The 16,693-nt window shown below is 34.3% G+C and overlaps 2 protein-coding genes and 1 non-coding gene across 3 annotated transcripts; 2 read left to right on the top strand and 1 right to left on the bottom strand.

Annotated features, from left to right (window-relative positions):
* Nucleotides 1–3: 3 nt before the first annotated feature.
* Nucleotides 4–6,767, top strand: LOC105642341 (pyruvate kinase 1, cytosolic). Its single transcript, XM_012227152.3, has 16 exons — nt 4–246; nt 368–464; nt 560–657; nt 973–1,128; nt 2,367–2,444; nt 2,996–3,127; nt 3,224–3,304; nt 3,416–3,487; nt 3,594–3,683; nt 4,012–4,156; nt 4,399–4,487; nt 5,081–5,176; nt 5,272–5,339; nt 5,470–5,569; nt 5,963–6,022; nt 6,409–6,767. Exons 1-16 carry the CDS (start codon nt 178–180, stop codon nt 6,559–6,561), a joined length of 1,584 nt encoding a protein of 527 aa, XP_012082542.1. The 5' UTR covers nt 4–177; the 3' UTR covers nt 6,562–6,767.
* Nucleotides 6,768–7,736: 969 nt separating this feature from the next.
* On the top strand, nt 7,737–7,809 carry TRNAR-UCU (transfer RNA arginine (anticodon UCU)). Its single transcript has one exon. It is a non-coding gene; the product is annotated as a tRNA-Arg (tRNA).
* Nucleotides 7,810–8,252: 443 nt separating this feature from the next.
* On the bottom strand, nt 8,253–10,386 carry LOC105642340 (sequence-specific DNA binding transcription factor). Its single transcript, XM_012227151.4, has one exon. The coding sequence runs from the start codon at nt 9,833–9,835 to the stop codon at nt 8,384–8,386; it is 1,452 nt and encodes a 483-aa protein (XP_012082541.1). The 5' UTR covers nt 9,836–10,386; the 3' UTR covers nt 8,253–8,383.
* Between the last annotated feature and the right edge of the window lie 6,307 nt (nt 10,387–16,693).

The raw sequence follows: 16,693 nt of genomic DNA, 5'->3' as shown, positions 1-16,693 counted from the left end.
ATGAAAAATAGAGAAGCGTACGTTGAGCATATTCCAATTTCCAAAATCTGAACATAAAAAGCAAACGGTTCGGCCGATTTACGCCGAGCACTAAATCGAAGCGTTTTTTTTTTCGTCAGAATCTCAGTTCTCTTCCGGTATTCTTCCGTTTCGATTTTTGTATTATAATCGGAGAATATGCATTCGAGTCACTTGCTTCTCGAGGAGCCGATAAGGATGGCTTCAATTCTGGAGCCATCAAAAGCTGTGAGTATTTTTTTTCTTTTTTTTTTTCAATCTGTATTCATTTATTTTAGATCTGTAATCTCGTTTGCGTTTTTGAATGAATTTTTGGTTTTGATTCGGTGTATTTTGTGTAATTTCGCAGAGTTTCTTTCCTGCAATGACGAAGATTGTGGGAACTTTAGGCCCTAAGTCTCGATCCGTTGAGATTATTTCTGGCTGCCTTAAGGCTGGAATGTCTGGTGAGCTTCAAAATTTTTTGATTTCGTTTTGGTTTTAGTCATGAAGATAGATGAGGTAATTAATGGTTTTTACTTATATGCGTTTTGATGAGCAGTGGCTCGGTTCGATTTTTCATGGGGTAACCCAGAGTATCACCAGGAGACACTTGAAAACTTGAAGGCCGCTGTTAAAACCACTAAGAAGCTTTGTGCTGTATGTTTCTTCTTATTATTATTTTTGGCTCGAACGTTTTTTATAATTATGTGTGTGTCTATCTTCTTTTGGTATTTTACTTGAAAAATGATAATGAAGACTGTTGACAAAGAGTACTGGACATTGCCTACCAAAATTAACCATAACCCAGTGTAGATATTATAGTTAATAATTTATTTCATTTCCCTTCTCTTTGCAAACAGAATGCTTAATTTATTATTATTATTATTTTTTTGTTTGGGCACTGTAGAGGGAACATTTGCATTTGTCTTGTTCAGGCATTAAATGAATGAATACCCATTTTGTCTTCTTCAGGTTATGCTGGACACAGTGGGCCCTGAATTGCAGGTTGTTAACAAAAGTGAGAACTCCATTTCACTACAGGCAGATGGTGTTGTTGTATTAACACCAAATCAAGAACAGGAAGCCTCATCAGAAATTTTGCCTATCAATTTTGATGGGCTATCCAAGGTTCCATAGTTTCCATGAACTAATCCTTCTATTTAACCATTGGTTGGAAAACTATTCGTGCAATTCTGTTTTTGTTTATTGTAATTTGGTGATCTTTAGTGAAAATGTGCGTGATAGTGCTTAAAGTTTAGACGATTCCTAGTGTTGAGTTGCTAATATGCTTCAAATATTTGATTTTATTAGAAATTCAGGTTGTCTTCTACTTAGGCAAGTCTGCAAATGTGGTTTATGAAGTACTTGCCAACTTTTTGAGGTGCTTATTTGGAAAAATAATATATTGTCTTTGAAATTCTTATATCCCCTTCTTGTATAAGGTTCTTTGGAAAGCTTTTTACTTCTTTTTCATGTTTGCCAAACTGTGCATTCTTTTTTGGGTTGGATGCTTGTATTGTATGAAGTTGTCAAGTCTATGTTTTGAGGTTCAAAAACATATGCAACAACAGAAGTGTAAACATCACATTACAATAGTGATAGAAAGGCTCCTGATCCTAAACCATTCCTAGTATATTCTAGAAGAGGGAAACCTGCTGAGGCAGCAAAGGGAATTCCAAATACAGAATCGGGAACCAAGAAATAGACACGTAAGCAGATTCCTCATGAACAGCCTATTTAAAGAATGAAGATGAGAGAGAAAGGCATCTTGGTACAATTCAGTTATTTTGTGCAGAGCAATCTGCACGGGCAAAGGCCTGGGGGCTGATTCAGCCATTATCTTATCCTTCTTGTTAATTTTCTGCTTCTTCTTCCTTGTAACCACAGAGGGCAGCTTCAGTTGATTATTAATACAAATCTGAAGTGTAAACATCACATTACAATAGACAGTTAAGTGAGGGCTAAAGTTGTGTTTTAAACATTAGTTTTTGAGCTACAAACAATTCATTTTAGTCTTGAGTGAATATCCTTAACATGCAATTGCGGCAATTTATTGCCATATTTTGAGCTTTTACAGAATTTATGGTTTAAGTTTTCTTCCATGAAGCACCAATACTCTAGTTTTGGGCATATGTTTATGCTGTGTAATGTCTGGCACTACTCCAACTTGGTACATGACAAACAACATACACATCATCAATCATGTCGGAGTTTCTGTGTTGTGTTGTGAAAATGCTATGTCCACGTCTATGCCTTGTAGGTTTTCTTAAATCAAAGGAGTTGTATTTTTATGAATTATCCGCAACTTAGCGATTATTGTTAGTGCAATATTCCAAGATGATTAAACAGTTTTTTGGTCTTTGCAGGCAGTGAAACCAGGAGACACCATTTTTGTTGGTCAGTACCTATTTACTGGAAGTGAAACTACGTCTGTGTGGCTGGAGGTAATAAAAAAAAAATCTAGAGGACTAGAGTCGTTATATGGAGTGTTTTTAATGTTCTCTTCTTCTTCTTTCTTGATGATGCTTTACTTGCAAGGGGATGAGAATTTTTTTTTTTTTTTTTTTTTTTTTTTGAGAAGTGATGGGAAGCTTGTTGAGTTCATCAGTAATTGTTTCATTTAGTTGTTTATTGCAGTGCTTTGACTTAGTGTAAGGTGAGTTTTGATTTTTGTCCGGGCATGGTTTTCCTAAAATATTAGTTTGAAAAATGAAGCTCTTTTGGGTTTAATGTTGGATATGCTTTGACTTAGTGTAAGGTGAATTTTGATTTGTGTCTGGGCATGGTTTTCCTAAAATATTAATTAGAAAAATGAAGCTCTTTTGGTTTTAATGTTGGATATGGAACCTCTTTTTTGGGCTTGGTGAAAGGTGAATTTAAACGAACCTAGTTATACGTGCAGCCACACATAAATTAAACTACTTTTTACACTAGAACTTTTGGCAATTAAACTCGGCTAATGCTTGATTATGGAGTTCTTACTGGTAATGGGCAGGTTTCTGAGGTGAAGGGTGATGATGTGGTTTGCGTAATAAAGAACTCTGCCACTTTGGCAGGGTCATTGTTCACTCTACATGCCTCTCAAATTCGCATTGGCATGCCTACTCTTTCTGATAAAGACAAGGAGGTCAGTCCTGCAATATTGCCCCAAACATGTTCCATTTAACAATTGATTTAATCCAAGATTTTTCATTTTGTGCTCCTCGTGACTTTTTAATTTCAGGTTATAAGTACTTGGGGAGTTCAAAACAAAATTGACTTTCTCTCACTCTCTTACACCCGACATGCAGAAGATGTTCGTGAGGTAAGTTCGGTCCATGAACATGCTCGCTTGTATAATCTGTGATCTTCAACCGTTATTTAATTAAATTGGTTTTGTAGCTCAATAACAGTCTTCTATCTTGTGCAATTTCAGGCTCGTGAGTACCTCTCTAAGCTTGGTGACCTTGGCCAGACACAAATTTTTGCTAAGATTGAAAATGTGGAGGTTAGTTGAATGTTTAGCTCCATCACGTAGCTTATGTGCTTTTGAAATTGACTTGTTACTGAGAATGGTGCATTTTTTGGTGCTGATTTATGAAATATATTTTCAGGGATTAACCCATTTTGATGAGATCTTGCAAGAAGCTGATGGGATCATCCTTTCCCGTGGGAATTTGGGCATAGATCTCCCACCTGAGAAGGTCAGTTTTTATATTGTAATGAAAGCAACAGTTTTTGGCATAAATTTGTCATGCACCTGATCTAGTGGCTTCACAAGATAATGATATTTTAATTGAGATGTAGATCTGCATATTCTTGATTCTGCTTATAAATGTAAAATATGCGGACTTTTTTGACATTATATGCTTCATGGTTATATGTGTGTGTTTTTTTAAATTGAGTGGGGGCAAGGAGTGAACCAAACTATAATACAATTAATTAACAGTTTGGAAGATTATGATATTTCACTTTACTAGTGTTTTTGTAATCTCTCTTCGAATACTGTATCTAAACTCTTGGTACTTGCAGGTGTTCTTATTCCAGAAAGCTGCCCTTTACAAGTGTAACATGGCTGGGAAGCCTGCAGTGGTTACTCGAGTTGTGGACAGTATGACTGACAACCTGAGACCAACTCGTGCAGAAGCAACTGATGTTGCCAATGCTGTGTTGGATGGTACACTATTATTTATGCAACAGTTTTTGCTTTTAATACTAATTGCTTGGCATTGTATTTTCGAGGTTTGATTGCATGCAATGTGTAATTACTGGAATACATCTATTTTCATGTGCTTGTTTCATTATGTTCTTGTTGATCACTACTTCATTACTGTTCTATATAGTTTTTCTTTGCAGTTCCTAAAGTTTACCACACTAAATCTGCCCTTTATTTTTCATCTGATTTTCTAATTGTGGCAGGAAGTGATGCAATTCTTCTTGGTGCTGAGACTCTTCGGGGACTATATCCTGTTGAAACCATTTCTACTGTTGGCAAAATTTGTGCTGAGGTATTTTTTTTTTTTTTTACATCTTCCTTAAATTTCACTGTAAACTTTATCTTGAATGCTGCTGACCTTTTCACAGTTGGTTTAGAAAAGAAAATGCCTTGTTCATTCTTTAAAAGTTGTTCCCAAAGGTGGTTTTGGAGATCATAGCCTAAAGTTGTGGGAACAGGGCCTCTCTATCACTTTTTATATTGAACATTGGCATTTCTCCTCCTTGACACTTTTTGTTATTTAAAAACTTGGAGGAACGCTGGGCTTGAAAAATTTTCCCTGCATTTTATTCCTTTCCTGCTGTTATTTGTCTGTTGTCTATTATTTTGTTGGTAGTATGCTCATGTTTTTTCAGTTTGCCAAGTATGGTATTGGTCTGTGAATACCAAAAGGCATAGGTTTTCCCTCATATATATTGTTAGTTAGAAAGATAATATCATTATCTTACAGGTTCTCTTGGACAGTAAAGGAAATTGATGACTGGGCTATGATCAACCTGAATAGTTCAAATTACTTAGAATTTGAAGTAGCAACTGATGTTTAATTTTTATTGGATTTTTATATATTCCGCTTAAGTTTTTAATCTTTAATCATATTTCTTGTAGGCAGAAAAAGTTTTTAATCAAGACTTGTATTTCAAGAAAACGGTCAAATATGTTGGAGAACCAATGACCCACTTGGAATCTATTGCTTCCTCTGCGGTATTGTTACTTTTTAATACTTTTCTTTAATAGTTTTCTGTTGAATCAATTCAATATTTCAAGTTGTCTTATGAGCATTATTAATTCTTGCCCAGGTACGAGCAGCTATTAAGGTGAAGGCATCTGTCATTATTTGCTTCACTTCATCAGGAAGGGCTGCCAGGTATGTTAGTGTTTTTCCTCTTTATCTTTTTGTGTGCAAGTGAATGTAGCAGGCATCACGTCTAGTTTTGTAATTATTTTGCTACTTTCATGTGGACTAATTTCTGTTAAACTTGTTAACACATATACAGATTGATTGCCAAATATAGGCCCACAATGCCAGTTCTGTCTGTTGTCATCCCCCGGCTTAAGACAAATCAACTGAGATGGAGCTTCAGTGGGGCCTTTGAAGTATGCTCTTGACTCAAGCTTCTTATGGTTTCTGAACTGACCGCATTTATTTGTTTAAGCTCATTGATTAATGATGCATGCAAATTGATAAGCTCACTGCATTCTCTTTATGAAATTAGCAACATTACTTTAGGACTTTACAAGGATTATTGTTTTATAATATTGTGCAAATTGATATATGCATGTTTGCTTGAAATAGTTCTGAAATAGATATCTTGCATCTTTGTGCTCATATTATATCCTTTTCTTATGCCTCAACAAAAGTTCTAATGTTGTGAAGTTTTTCGTGCCTACCTATTTCCTATTAATATCTCCTATTTATGGCACTTCTACTTCATGCAACGCCTGTATGTTAATGCTAATGGAAATTTTTATGTACATGTTAATCTTCAGGCAAGGCAATCACTCATTGTCAGAGGTCTCTTCCCTATGCTTGCTGATCCACGACATCCTGTAAGTTTTTTTATATATATATAATAATTCATGAAGAAAAAAGCTGTGTGTCGATCATGTTGACATTTACACAATTTAAATGCCCATTTGTTTTTGGTAAAATAAATCGCGGTAGCATTTGGTCCAACTTCAGTAGTTTGAGGCATCTTCTTCCAGTTGATGATTATAACTCAGTATTATCAATTCAATTAGTGAAACTATGCTGTTAAGTTCTGCAGTCTTCTGGATCAACTTCACTACCTCTTAAGTACACGATAATCTTACCCCTGCATCTCTCGATCCTTGAGAACATGCAGTGCCCAAACTAATTTCTAGCCCTTTTTTTTTATGTTTGTTGAATTTATTGAATATAACTGTGAAATATGGTATCCAATATTGGCTTACAGGCGGAATCTACGAGTGCAACAAATGAATCTGTCCTGAAGGTTGCTCTTGATCATGGAAAGGCCTCAGGAGTTATTAAGTCTCATGACAGGGTAGTTGTTTGCCAGAAAGTTGGAGATGCATCTGTGGTTAAAATTATTGAGCTTGAAGATTAAAATCATTCTCTTCTAAAGCCATATAGGGGCATGTTTTCTACACTTCTGACAGTAGGAGGTGGATTCTACTGTAACCTGCGAGGTTTCTATCTCTCTCCAGGTTTTTTAGACAGACTTGTGTTTTGGAATGTATTAAGAATGTACGCTGGCAATTAATTTTTGCCCATTATGAATGCCATGGCAGGCAGATCTATGTTTTCCATTCAGCCAGAAGTTTTTGAGTTGGTTTGCTTCTTGGCTTTATACTCCAATCCATTCTTTAGTGGAAAGTTTTTGACTTCTTGACTTCTCTAAAAATTGATGTGGATTATTAATTATTATTATTATTTTGGGACTAAGGGGAGGGAGTAAATTATTTTAGAAATGCATTGCATTGCGTTTATGCGAAGCAGTGAATGGATTTGTGATGCTTTTTCTAAGTTAATAATTTAAAAGGAATCACTACTTTATCAAGACATCAAGCATAGCATCTCTCGCTTAGTTTTATCTTTTTCTTTTTTCCTTGAAAGTCATATTCAATTTAACAGGTGTAATCAAGCAACTTGATTGAACTGTCATTCAATTCAGGGTTTGATTGGCACAAGGTACCAAGATCTTTTGATTTAACTTGATCTGATTTGTAATTAGGTATAATTTTTACAGTGATAATTTTTATATTTAAGTATTAAATAAGCTACAAAAAAGTATGAGGGAATTATCTATATCTTATAAAATTTGTGTCAATTATTAAATATTTAGCCAAATATAAATATAGAGTAATATAGAGTAATTGAAACGTGTACTGAAATATTAATTATTTATTGAAAAACTCTATAAATTAATTAAAATATAAAAAAAAATTAGTTTATATTTTTGAAACATAGTATTAAGTTTATGTTTTTTGGAACGGAATGAGTATTAAGATAGAGGATGTAGTAGAGAACTTTAGTCTGAAGCAATTGTCCATTGAGAGAAAACTTTTGTAATTTTGTGGCGTTTTTGTGGCTACAACTTCGGAGAAAAAAAAAACATGTTTTGGACGTATCTGATTACTGAATACTTCTTCCACTTGTTTAGAAGAAGTATTTGCTACGACACACTACATATAGGTGCCATGCCAAGAATTAAATGTTGGACTAAAAGATAAATATTGCGGCATAAATTTGGTAGAACCTTTATTGATCACAACAGTGTTAGCGCCTGTGGCCTAATGGATAAGGCGTCTGACTTCTAATCAGACGATTGTGGGTTCGAGTCCCACCAGGCGTGAGCTTTATAGGTCTGTATTTTTTACTTGTATGTTTTGATAGATATAGATGAAACTATAGAAGATCGCTAATAATCATGCAAATATGATCACTGCAAATTTCAGGCCTGAAGCATTACAACAGAGTTCCAATTAGCAAGTATTTTGCATCTTTGTGCTTGCATAAAAGTTTAAGAGTCGTATTTGGATGTAGGTCTGTATTTTTTACTTGTATGTTTTGATAGATATAGATGAAACTATAGAAGATCGCTAATAATCATGCAAATATGATCACTGCAAATTTCAGGCCTGAAGCATTACAACAGAGTTCCAATTAGCAAGTATTTTGCATCTTTGTGCTTGCATAAAAGTTTAAGAGTCGTATTTGGATGTAACTGCAGGCAAAGAAGGAAGATTACTGCACTTGGCAAACGAGTTGACTTTTTTCATCGTTAAGAAAGACTAATGAAGAAAGAAATATTAACTACTCCATTGAAGAAAAGGAAAACAACTATTTTCACGTATTAAACTTAAAAAAAAACAAAACAACCGTCTTTCTTCTATTAAAATATCTAATTTAACTTATTATATTACAATTCAGCCAGTAATGGAAGATGGGTCACTTCTCTTGTTTGAAGAAAGTTGTTGCTGTTGCTGATGATGGTGAAGATCAAGCAATTCAAGCTCTTTCTGTCTAACAAGAAGTACCATTCTTTCACTTTCAAGTCTCCTCCTTTCATTCTCTAATTTAGCTCTTTCCATTTCCCTTTCTTTCTTGCTACTAAATTTCACCCACTTTAGCCTTTGCTTTTCAAGTTCAAGTGCTTGGCGTTGATAGCTCACTTGCTGCTCTTCTAATTCCATTAATCTTACTTTCATCCAATGCTTCTTCTCCCATGGACTTTTTGCTCCGTCTTGAATAACACTAACTAATTCACTACTCAATTGCTGCATCAAAGATGATGATAAAGCAAATATTCCAGTTCTTTGCCTCTTTCGCGAAGGTTTCTCTTCATGATCATCTTCATCTTCATGTCCATGTCCATGCCCATTTTGACCTCTTGAATTGCCTTCAATTGCTTCATCCTCATCATCACCATAATCATCTTCATCATCATCACTCTCTTCCTCATCCTCTTCATCATCTTCTTCATTGCTTACCCTTCTCCCCATTTTTGACCCCTCAGTCTCACTCCTTGAATTGGTTGCGAGTTGGGCATTTTCAGATGAATGAGAACACCTTTGCTGCTGAACATGAGATGCGTGTGGGTGTTGAGCATGAGATTGGTCAGTAGCAACTTCTGGTGAGTGATTAGTAGTACCAGAAGCAACTCCACTCGATCCATGACCGCAACTATTATGATAAGCACACATTTCTCTAAAAAACAAGTGTTTAGAATTCAACAATTTTTTCACTTCTTCTTTCATTTTTGGTGACAAATCCATTGTTTCAAGCAAACTTTGATTCTCCACAACCTTACAAGCAGTTCCTTTCCCAAGTATATCATTCACCCTCTTATACCTTTTATTCAAGTCATTAAATTTATCCTCACATTGTTGAGGAGATACATAAAATCCTTTTTCCATCATTGCTCTTGAAACAGATTTCCATTTCCCTTTCTTTTGTGATAACCCACCAGCCTTTTTTTTCCCCGTGGGATCATTCACTTCAGATCCAGCCTCATCACCAATATAAAATACTGCCATTATAAGAAGCCTAACCATACTATCAGTCCATTTCATCCTTTGCCAAGGAGACATCTTTCTTTTTCCATCACTAGTCACATCATCTCCAATAAAATGCTCATCTTCATCACTAGGTGGTGATTGTGGTTTTGGTTTTGCAGAGGCATAAGGGTAAGGATGTTTCATAGATTGTTGTGTTTGGGGGTGATGATCTGATTCATGATGGGCATAGGCTACAATTTGTGGGTGGTGCAAGTGATGTGGGTTTTGAGGATTTTGTTCTTGGTGTAGTGGCATTTCTAGTCCTAGCACTCCTGATCCCATCCCTGAAAATATCCCACCAGCTAAACCATTGTGTTCCATCAAAACAAAAGCTTTTCTATTCTACTAATAACAACAAAAAGCAAAAAAACAAAAAAATGACATCAACTACTTTCTTCAACTTCCTATTGGGTTCAAGATTATTGAGCATAAATAACGCCCTAAAAGACACACTTCAGCAAATGCATATGATTATGTAAAGTTCAGAACTTTAAATGCACATATATACTAAAAGTCGCTGCTGCTTAGCAGACGAGTTCGAAGGAAACATACCCAGTAAATGAACTGAATTTTAGAACAAAACCCAGAAACGATGATTGCCCAAAGCCAAGAACTGAAAGATTGAACTCGAGACGTACCATCAACAAGGAGGCCTGAAAAAGTTAACTCCTCCTTCAATACAGAGAAAATAAAAATTTTAAAAAAGAAAATTACTGGTTATTCAGGCTTTAAAAATGGAGACAGAAAGAAAGTGAGTGAGAGAGAGATGGCATAGGGAGTGGTGCCATTAGAATGCGCGTTAAAGAAGAGATAGAGAGAGAGTAATATACAGAGATGGGAGCAACTAGTTTTTGTTTTTGCGTTCGACAGAAAACTGCCCATGGTTTTGCTTTTGTGTACTGCCTTTTTTTGGCCGTAAAATAGAAAACCCACAGGATTTCAAAACGGGGGAGAGGGACTTGAAAAATCCGCACGCCCATCATATTTCATTTTATATTATTTTTCTTATCATACAAAATATTTGATTTTATTTTATTTTTTTTGAAAATAATATTTGATTTTATTCATTTTATAGAAACCGATTAAAGGAAAATTATGTGTTGTACGGCATGATTAATAATAATAATTTTATGATAAAAAGTATTAAAACTCGATAACAACAAAAGACCAATCAGACCGCGTTAACGTGTTTGATTATATTTAATTGATTGAATTCAATTCTATATATAATAATCTCATTGTAGAGTTTATAATTATTTTTTAAAAAAATATTTTTACATTAGTCAAAATTGGTGACGATTAATTGCATTTTTGTGTCTCAAGTTTTTAATTTTTCAATTTTGATTTTGTAATTACATAACTGAAATTAATAATTTTTATACAATTAAGTCCTTATAGTAAAACTCCCTCATCAGAAAATAAAAATGAATTGTTTTATTAATTTCTTTACTTTATTTCTTTTTCTCTCTTTTTATATTGCTTGGAATCAAAAAAAATTAAAAGCAGAGACAATCGAATGAATTTTTATATTTGGTATTATTAATTCAGCAAAATGATCTATTTTAATTTTAAATTACAACAAAATAATCACTTCAAGTGATTGTAACTTCTTTCATAATACTAACACTCACTTGCAAAAATTTTTTTTGGATGTTAAAATATAAAAAAATTAAAAATTAAAATATTATAAATAGAATTAAATCAACCATTGATCTTATTGAAATCATTACAAATAGAAATTAAACATACTACAAAGTCTTAAAAAAAGGACAAGTGATATATAGATTGTCTTAATTATTACCATTAATTATTATTATTATTCCATATTAATACAATGTCTATGGTTTAAGGAAAAAAAAAGTATTCTTAGAGCATTCAAGTTTTACTCGAAGTCTAAGTTTCTAAGTCAATGATTCTCTTGTTAGGTTGGAACAAAGCTGTATAAGCAATAATAACTCAATTTTGCAACTTTACCTAATTTCATTTTCATATTATAAAATAATTAATCAATTTATATAATTTTTTTTATAATTTTTCTTACATAGGAACAATACAGCTATTGAATGCTGCAGGAGAATTTAGACTTTTGCCAATCCAATCTCACTAAATAAAGAAAAAATATTATGGTATGGTAATAGTAATCTTGTAGTTGCTTTTTAAATAATTATTATTTCTTTTCCATTCAAGATTGTTCTGATTTCTTCAAAATCATTTTACATTATCAGGCAATTTTGTGAATCTATATTAAAGTACTCCATATTAATTTTACCTGCCTCGTCGTATATCTAATTCGATTGGACTACTTTAAAATGAAATATATCAACCGACTCAAGTCTATTTAAATTTTATTCAGTTGGCTTTTTTTTTTTAGAAAAAAAGAAAATACTTTTAGGTATTAATTTCATCAGCGAAAAAAGTATATATAATTATAAGTTGATCCAAATCGATTAAATTGACAAAAGTTTATGGTCAAATTTATATGTTAGCATACTGGTTAGAAATTGAAAATTCACCAAAGTTCATAATTAAATTTATATATTCGATATTTAATTTTTGTGAAAAAATTTTTAAGACATGAAAGAGATAAAATAGAATGAGATTTTGAATCTTAAAAAAAAAAAAAAAAAAAAATCTAGTCCTCTCCTCCCTTTTCATCCACCCACTAAAAGAAATATTAAATATCTTTCATTGTGAATCCATTAAGCTTGGTATCTTATTAATGAATGAAATTGTAGTTATTTATGACTGAGATTACATTTCATTTCAATATCCTTGTCAAAAATAAATATGAGAAAGGAAAGACTTCCTTCCTAATCACCCTTGCAATGAAATGAAAGAAATGAAAATTTCAAAATTCCTTAATGGAAACCATATCCACCAACACAAATACTCATCAACTCTTCTTTGTTTAAATTAATTTTTCACCACTCACATTCTCTCCAACTCAAACCCTACAATCTTGCATAAATCTATAGCTCTTTGATAAATCTATAGGAAACAAACACAACAAATAAAATTTATAGGGTTTATGAGGTTGTTAGAAAATATCTTAACTTTCATGACATTTAAAAAATTAATTAAATGGTAATGCAGTCAATAACCTTTATTTTTAGCTATTAATTGTACTTTTAACAAGTATTTTAACTAATTTGGTGAGTTTATGGGAGGACTGTCCTCTCTTTTGTAGTCTGCAATATTATTTCATTCCATTGAACCGCCCAATAAAAAAAAGAACAGTTTAATTCCATTTCATTAAATTTCCAATCAAATCTTCATACTAAAAATATTATAGTCATTTTACATATAAAAAAAAAAAAAAACAAAAAAGAAGAAGAAGAAGAAGAAAGTGAGGTTGAGCATATGCCCATTATGATCGAGACACATCATTATTGGTAGATATGGATCTTATGGGTATAGAGCTTGAAAGTACTAAGATCAACCCAAGAAATTTGGAAATGCACAATGGGCCAATTTGGTTGATTTGAAAGGAGCCAACTATGGGCTATAGCGACAATGTTGAATAGTTCTATGTCCAACACTGTACAGACCATTCTTACAAATTTTAATGTAATTCAAAGAATTGAAAATTTCTTAGTTTGGCCATTGTTGTCGATGCGTAATCAATCTATCCATTCATAAATGGACAAATACATAAATTCACTCGTATACTTAATCAAAAAAAAATTTATTTTAACTCATTAAATTTAATTTATAAAATTGTATCTATTGAACATTTCAACCTATAAAAATTTTCTATTGAACATTTCAACTTATAAAATTTTATAAATTAAATACTTATTAAATAGTTAAAAATGTGAATATATATTATTTAAAAATTATAATAATCACATATCAAATCAATATTGACCACAAATGATTTTTTCCCTAATACGACTACCCCTGCTGCCGTTTCTCACCTTAAGGATTCTGCAGGAGGTTCTAACGCTGGAGTTCATTCTTCAACGTCAAAATTAGCGGCTGATCTCGCAAAACCGCAGGGCAGCCAACAACAATGATTCTCATCAGCTGGAACTGCCGAGGAATTGGTAACCCTCGGACAGTTAATGCTCTTAAAGATTTATCTTTAAGTTACCGACCACATGTTTTATTTTTAATTAAAACAAGGATGCATGCACAGAGAATGGAGGAGGTGAAGCTTTTAATTGGTTTTGATAATTTGTTTTTGTGTTGACCGGATTGGTATGGGGGGTGGTTTATGTGTTCTTTGGAAATCTTCTGTTGCTCTTACGATAACTTCATATTCCACTAATTTTATTGACTGCTGCATTAAGGAAGACAATTTATGTTGGCGTTTTACTGGCTTTTATGGGTATCCAGAGGCGCATCGTCGTCGTTCATCCTGGAATCTTATTCGAACACTGGCAAACAATAGTTCCTTACCTTGGCTTTGTACAGGGGATTTTAATGACATTGCTGCTGACTTGGAAAAACAGGGAGGTCCACCTAAACCAAATTTTCTCTTGAATGGTTTTAAATCGGCTCTTAATGATGCTGGTTTAATTGATTTGGAATCAGCTGGTTATTTTTACACTTTTGAAGGTACTAATCCTAATGGTGATCGTATAAAAGAAAAATTGGATAGGGCTATGTCTAATGATCGTTGGGCAACTTTGTTTCCGAATGCTATTGCGACTACACAAATTACTCCAGTATCTGATCATATGGCAGTGGTGATTGATTTGCAGCCAAATGAGTATCATAATTCTGTTCGGCCTTTCAGGGTGGATAACTCATGGTTAGTTGAAGATGAGTTGGAGTTAGTTGTACGGAGGGGTTGGGAGGAGTCAGTTAATTTGAACTTCATAAGCATACGTGATGCTCTTATTTTTGACGTTAATCGGTGGGGTCGAGCTAGAAATCGGGAATTCTGGAAACGCAGGAATCTGATTGTGCGACAACTTGAACTCGATAGAGATTTGTATGGTGGGTCTCGGTCGGCACGACTTAAAGAGGAATGGAATAAAATACTGCTAACGGAAGAAATTCGGAAGAAGCAACAGGCTAAACTCTTCTGGTTTAAATATGGCGACAAAAATTCCAAATATTTTCATAAGCAGATTAAAGGTAGGAGGAATATTAATAGAATTAAAAAGCTTAAAAAAAGTGATGGTTCTGTTACGTCTAATCATGGAGAGATGGAGGTGTTGGTAAAAGATTATTTTTCTGAGCTTTTTCAGGCTGAGAGGCAACCGAATAGAAGCAGTTTCTTGAGATTATTTCAGAAAAGGGTGACTGATAGTGATGTAGCGAGTTTGTTAGCTCCATTCCGGAAAGATGAATTTCGAGAGGCTTTATTCAGTATGCATCCTGACAAGGCTCCTGGACTTGACGGCTTAAACCCGGCCTTCCTTCAGAAGTACTGGCATATTATGGGGGATGCTATTGTTTTGAATGCTGTGGATTGGTTGCAGCGAGGTATTTTTCCTTCTGACCTCACTTTAACAAATATTGTGCTTATTCCGAAAATTCCTGTTCCTAAAATTGTGAAAGACTTTCGACCTATAGCCTTATGTAATGTTATATATAAAATTGTCTCTAAAGTCTTAGCGAATAGGCTTAAGAAGGTGTTGCCTCATATTATTTCTGTGAATCAGTCTGCTTTTGTGCCTAACCATTTGATCACTGATAATGTTTGTGTGGCGTTTGAGACTATACATAATTTGAAGAATAGGAGATGTGGGGATCTGGGTTATTGTGCTTTGAAAATTGACATCAGTAAAGCTTATGACAGAGTTAGTTGGGATTATTTGTCTGATGTGATGCATTGTTTGGGATTCCCTGCTGCCTGGATTCAGTGGATGAGTATGTGTTACTCAAGTGTCAGCTATTCTGTGTGTTTGAATGGGATTCCTGTTGGTCCTATCAGTCATGCTAGAGGTCTCCGTCAAGGGGACCCTATTTCTCCATACCTGTTTTTACTTTGTGCTGAAGGTTTATCTGCTTTATTTCGAGATGCGGAGGAGCGGCGGTTGATTCATGGATGTAGGGTTGGTAGAGGTTGTCCTCGAGTATCACATTTATTGTTTGCGGATGACTCTATATTTTTCTTTGAAGCTAATGCTCATGAAGCTACAATGGTGAAATCAATTCTCTTGGACTATGAGGCGGGATCGGGACAGGCGGTAAATTTTCAAAAATCTGGTACTTTATTTAGTCCCTGTGTTTCGCAACATACTGTAGATGACATTTCTAATATCTTGGGTGTGAGGGGTTCTATTGGGGATAGCTTTTATCTTGGTCTTCCTTCTCTTATAGGACGTGATAAAAAGCAAATATTCTCTTTTATTAAAGACAGGTTGTGGAAGAAATTGAATAGCTGGAATAATAGATTATTGTCTAGAGCCGGTAGAGAGGTTCTTATTAAATCTGTTGCTCAGGCTATACCAGCTTATTGTATGTCAGTTTTCTTGTTGCCCTCTACTTTGTGTCATGAGCTACAGGTTATTATGAATCGCTACTGGTGGAACGGGAAGAAAGAACAAGGCAGAGGTATTAACTGGCTTTCGTGGGAAAGGATGTCATATTCTATGCAGCAAGGTGGTATGGGTTTTCGTGATCTTCGGCATTTTAATTTGGCTATGCTTGCTAAGCAGGGATGGCGGTTATTACAGGCGAAAGATACTCTTTTTTACAAAATCTTTAAAGCTAAATATTTCCCGAGAGGGGATCTTTTCAAAGCTCAAAAGGGTAATAATCCGAGCTTTGTGTGGTCGAGTATCTTTGCTTCTATCAATTTGCTTCAGCAAGGGGTGCGTTGGCGTGTTGGTGATGGTAGAGGTATTTATGCTGCTTCGGATTCTTGGATCCCTAAGACTGACTCTTTTCTTGCGGAGGATGGGACTCGATTCATTAATCCTATGATTAGAGTTTGTGATTTTTTTGTGGATGGTGAGAAAAGGTGGGATGTAGGCAAGTTGATGACTTCATTTTCTGCTAGAGATGTGAAGGCTATTTTGTCTATACCTTTATCTATTCATATGGTGGAGGATGTGGTTTTATGGCATTATGAGAAGCGTGGGGTGTATACGGTTAAATCTGGATATCATGTTAGTATGGGTCTGGTACGAGGTAGCCAGAATGTTGGGAATCCACGGTTATGGACACGTATTTGGAGCCTTAATGTCCCTCCTAAAATAAGGGATTTTTTGTGGCGGGCTT

The sequence above is a fragment of the Jatropha curcas genome, chromosome 2 (genome assembly GCF_041381405.1).
Source record: "Jatropha curcas cultivar XTBG-Jc1 chromosome 2, XTBG_Jcur_1.0, whole genome shotgun sequence".
In the NCBI taxonomy this organism is placed as follows: domain Eukaryota; kingdom Viridiplantae; phylum Streptophyta; class Magnoliopsida; order Malpighiales; family Euphorbiaceae; genus Jatropha; species Jatropha curcas.
Note: the sequence above shows the minus strand (reverse complement) of the source record. Positions and strands in the feature narration are given on the sequence as shown.

Coding starts and splice junctions, on each gene's coding strand:
- LOC105642341 (XM_012227152.3), top strand. CDS start 178: ATGCATTCGAGTCACTTGCTTCTCGAGGAGCCGATAAGGATGGCTTCA. Junction 1,129..2,366: donor ATTTTGATGGGCTATCCAAG/GTTCCATAGTTT, acceptor TGGTCTTTGCAG/GCAGTGAAACCAGGAGACAC. Junction 3,128..3,223: donor TTTCTGATAAAGACAAGGAG/GTCAGTCCTGCA, acceptor TTTTAATTTCAG/GTTATAAGTACTTGGGGAGT.
- LOC105642340 (XM_012227151.4), bottom strand. CDS start 9,835: ATGGAACACAATGGTTTAGCTGGTGGGATATTTTCAGGGATGGGATCA.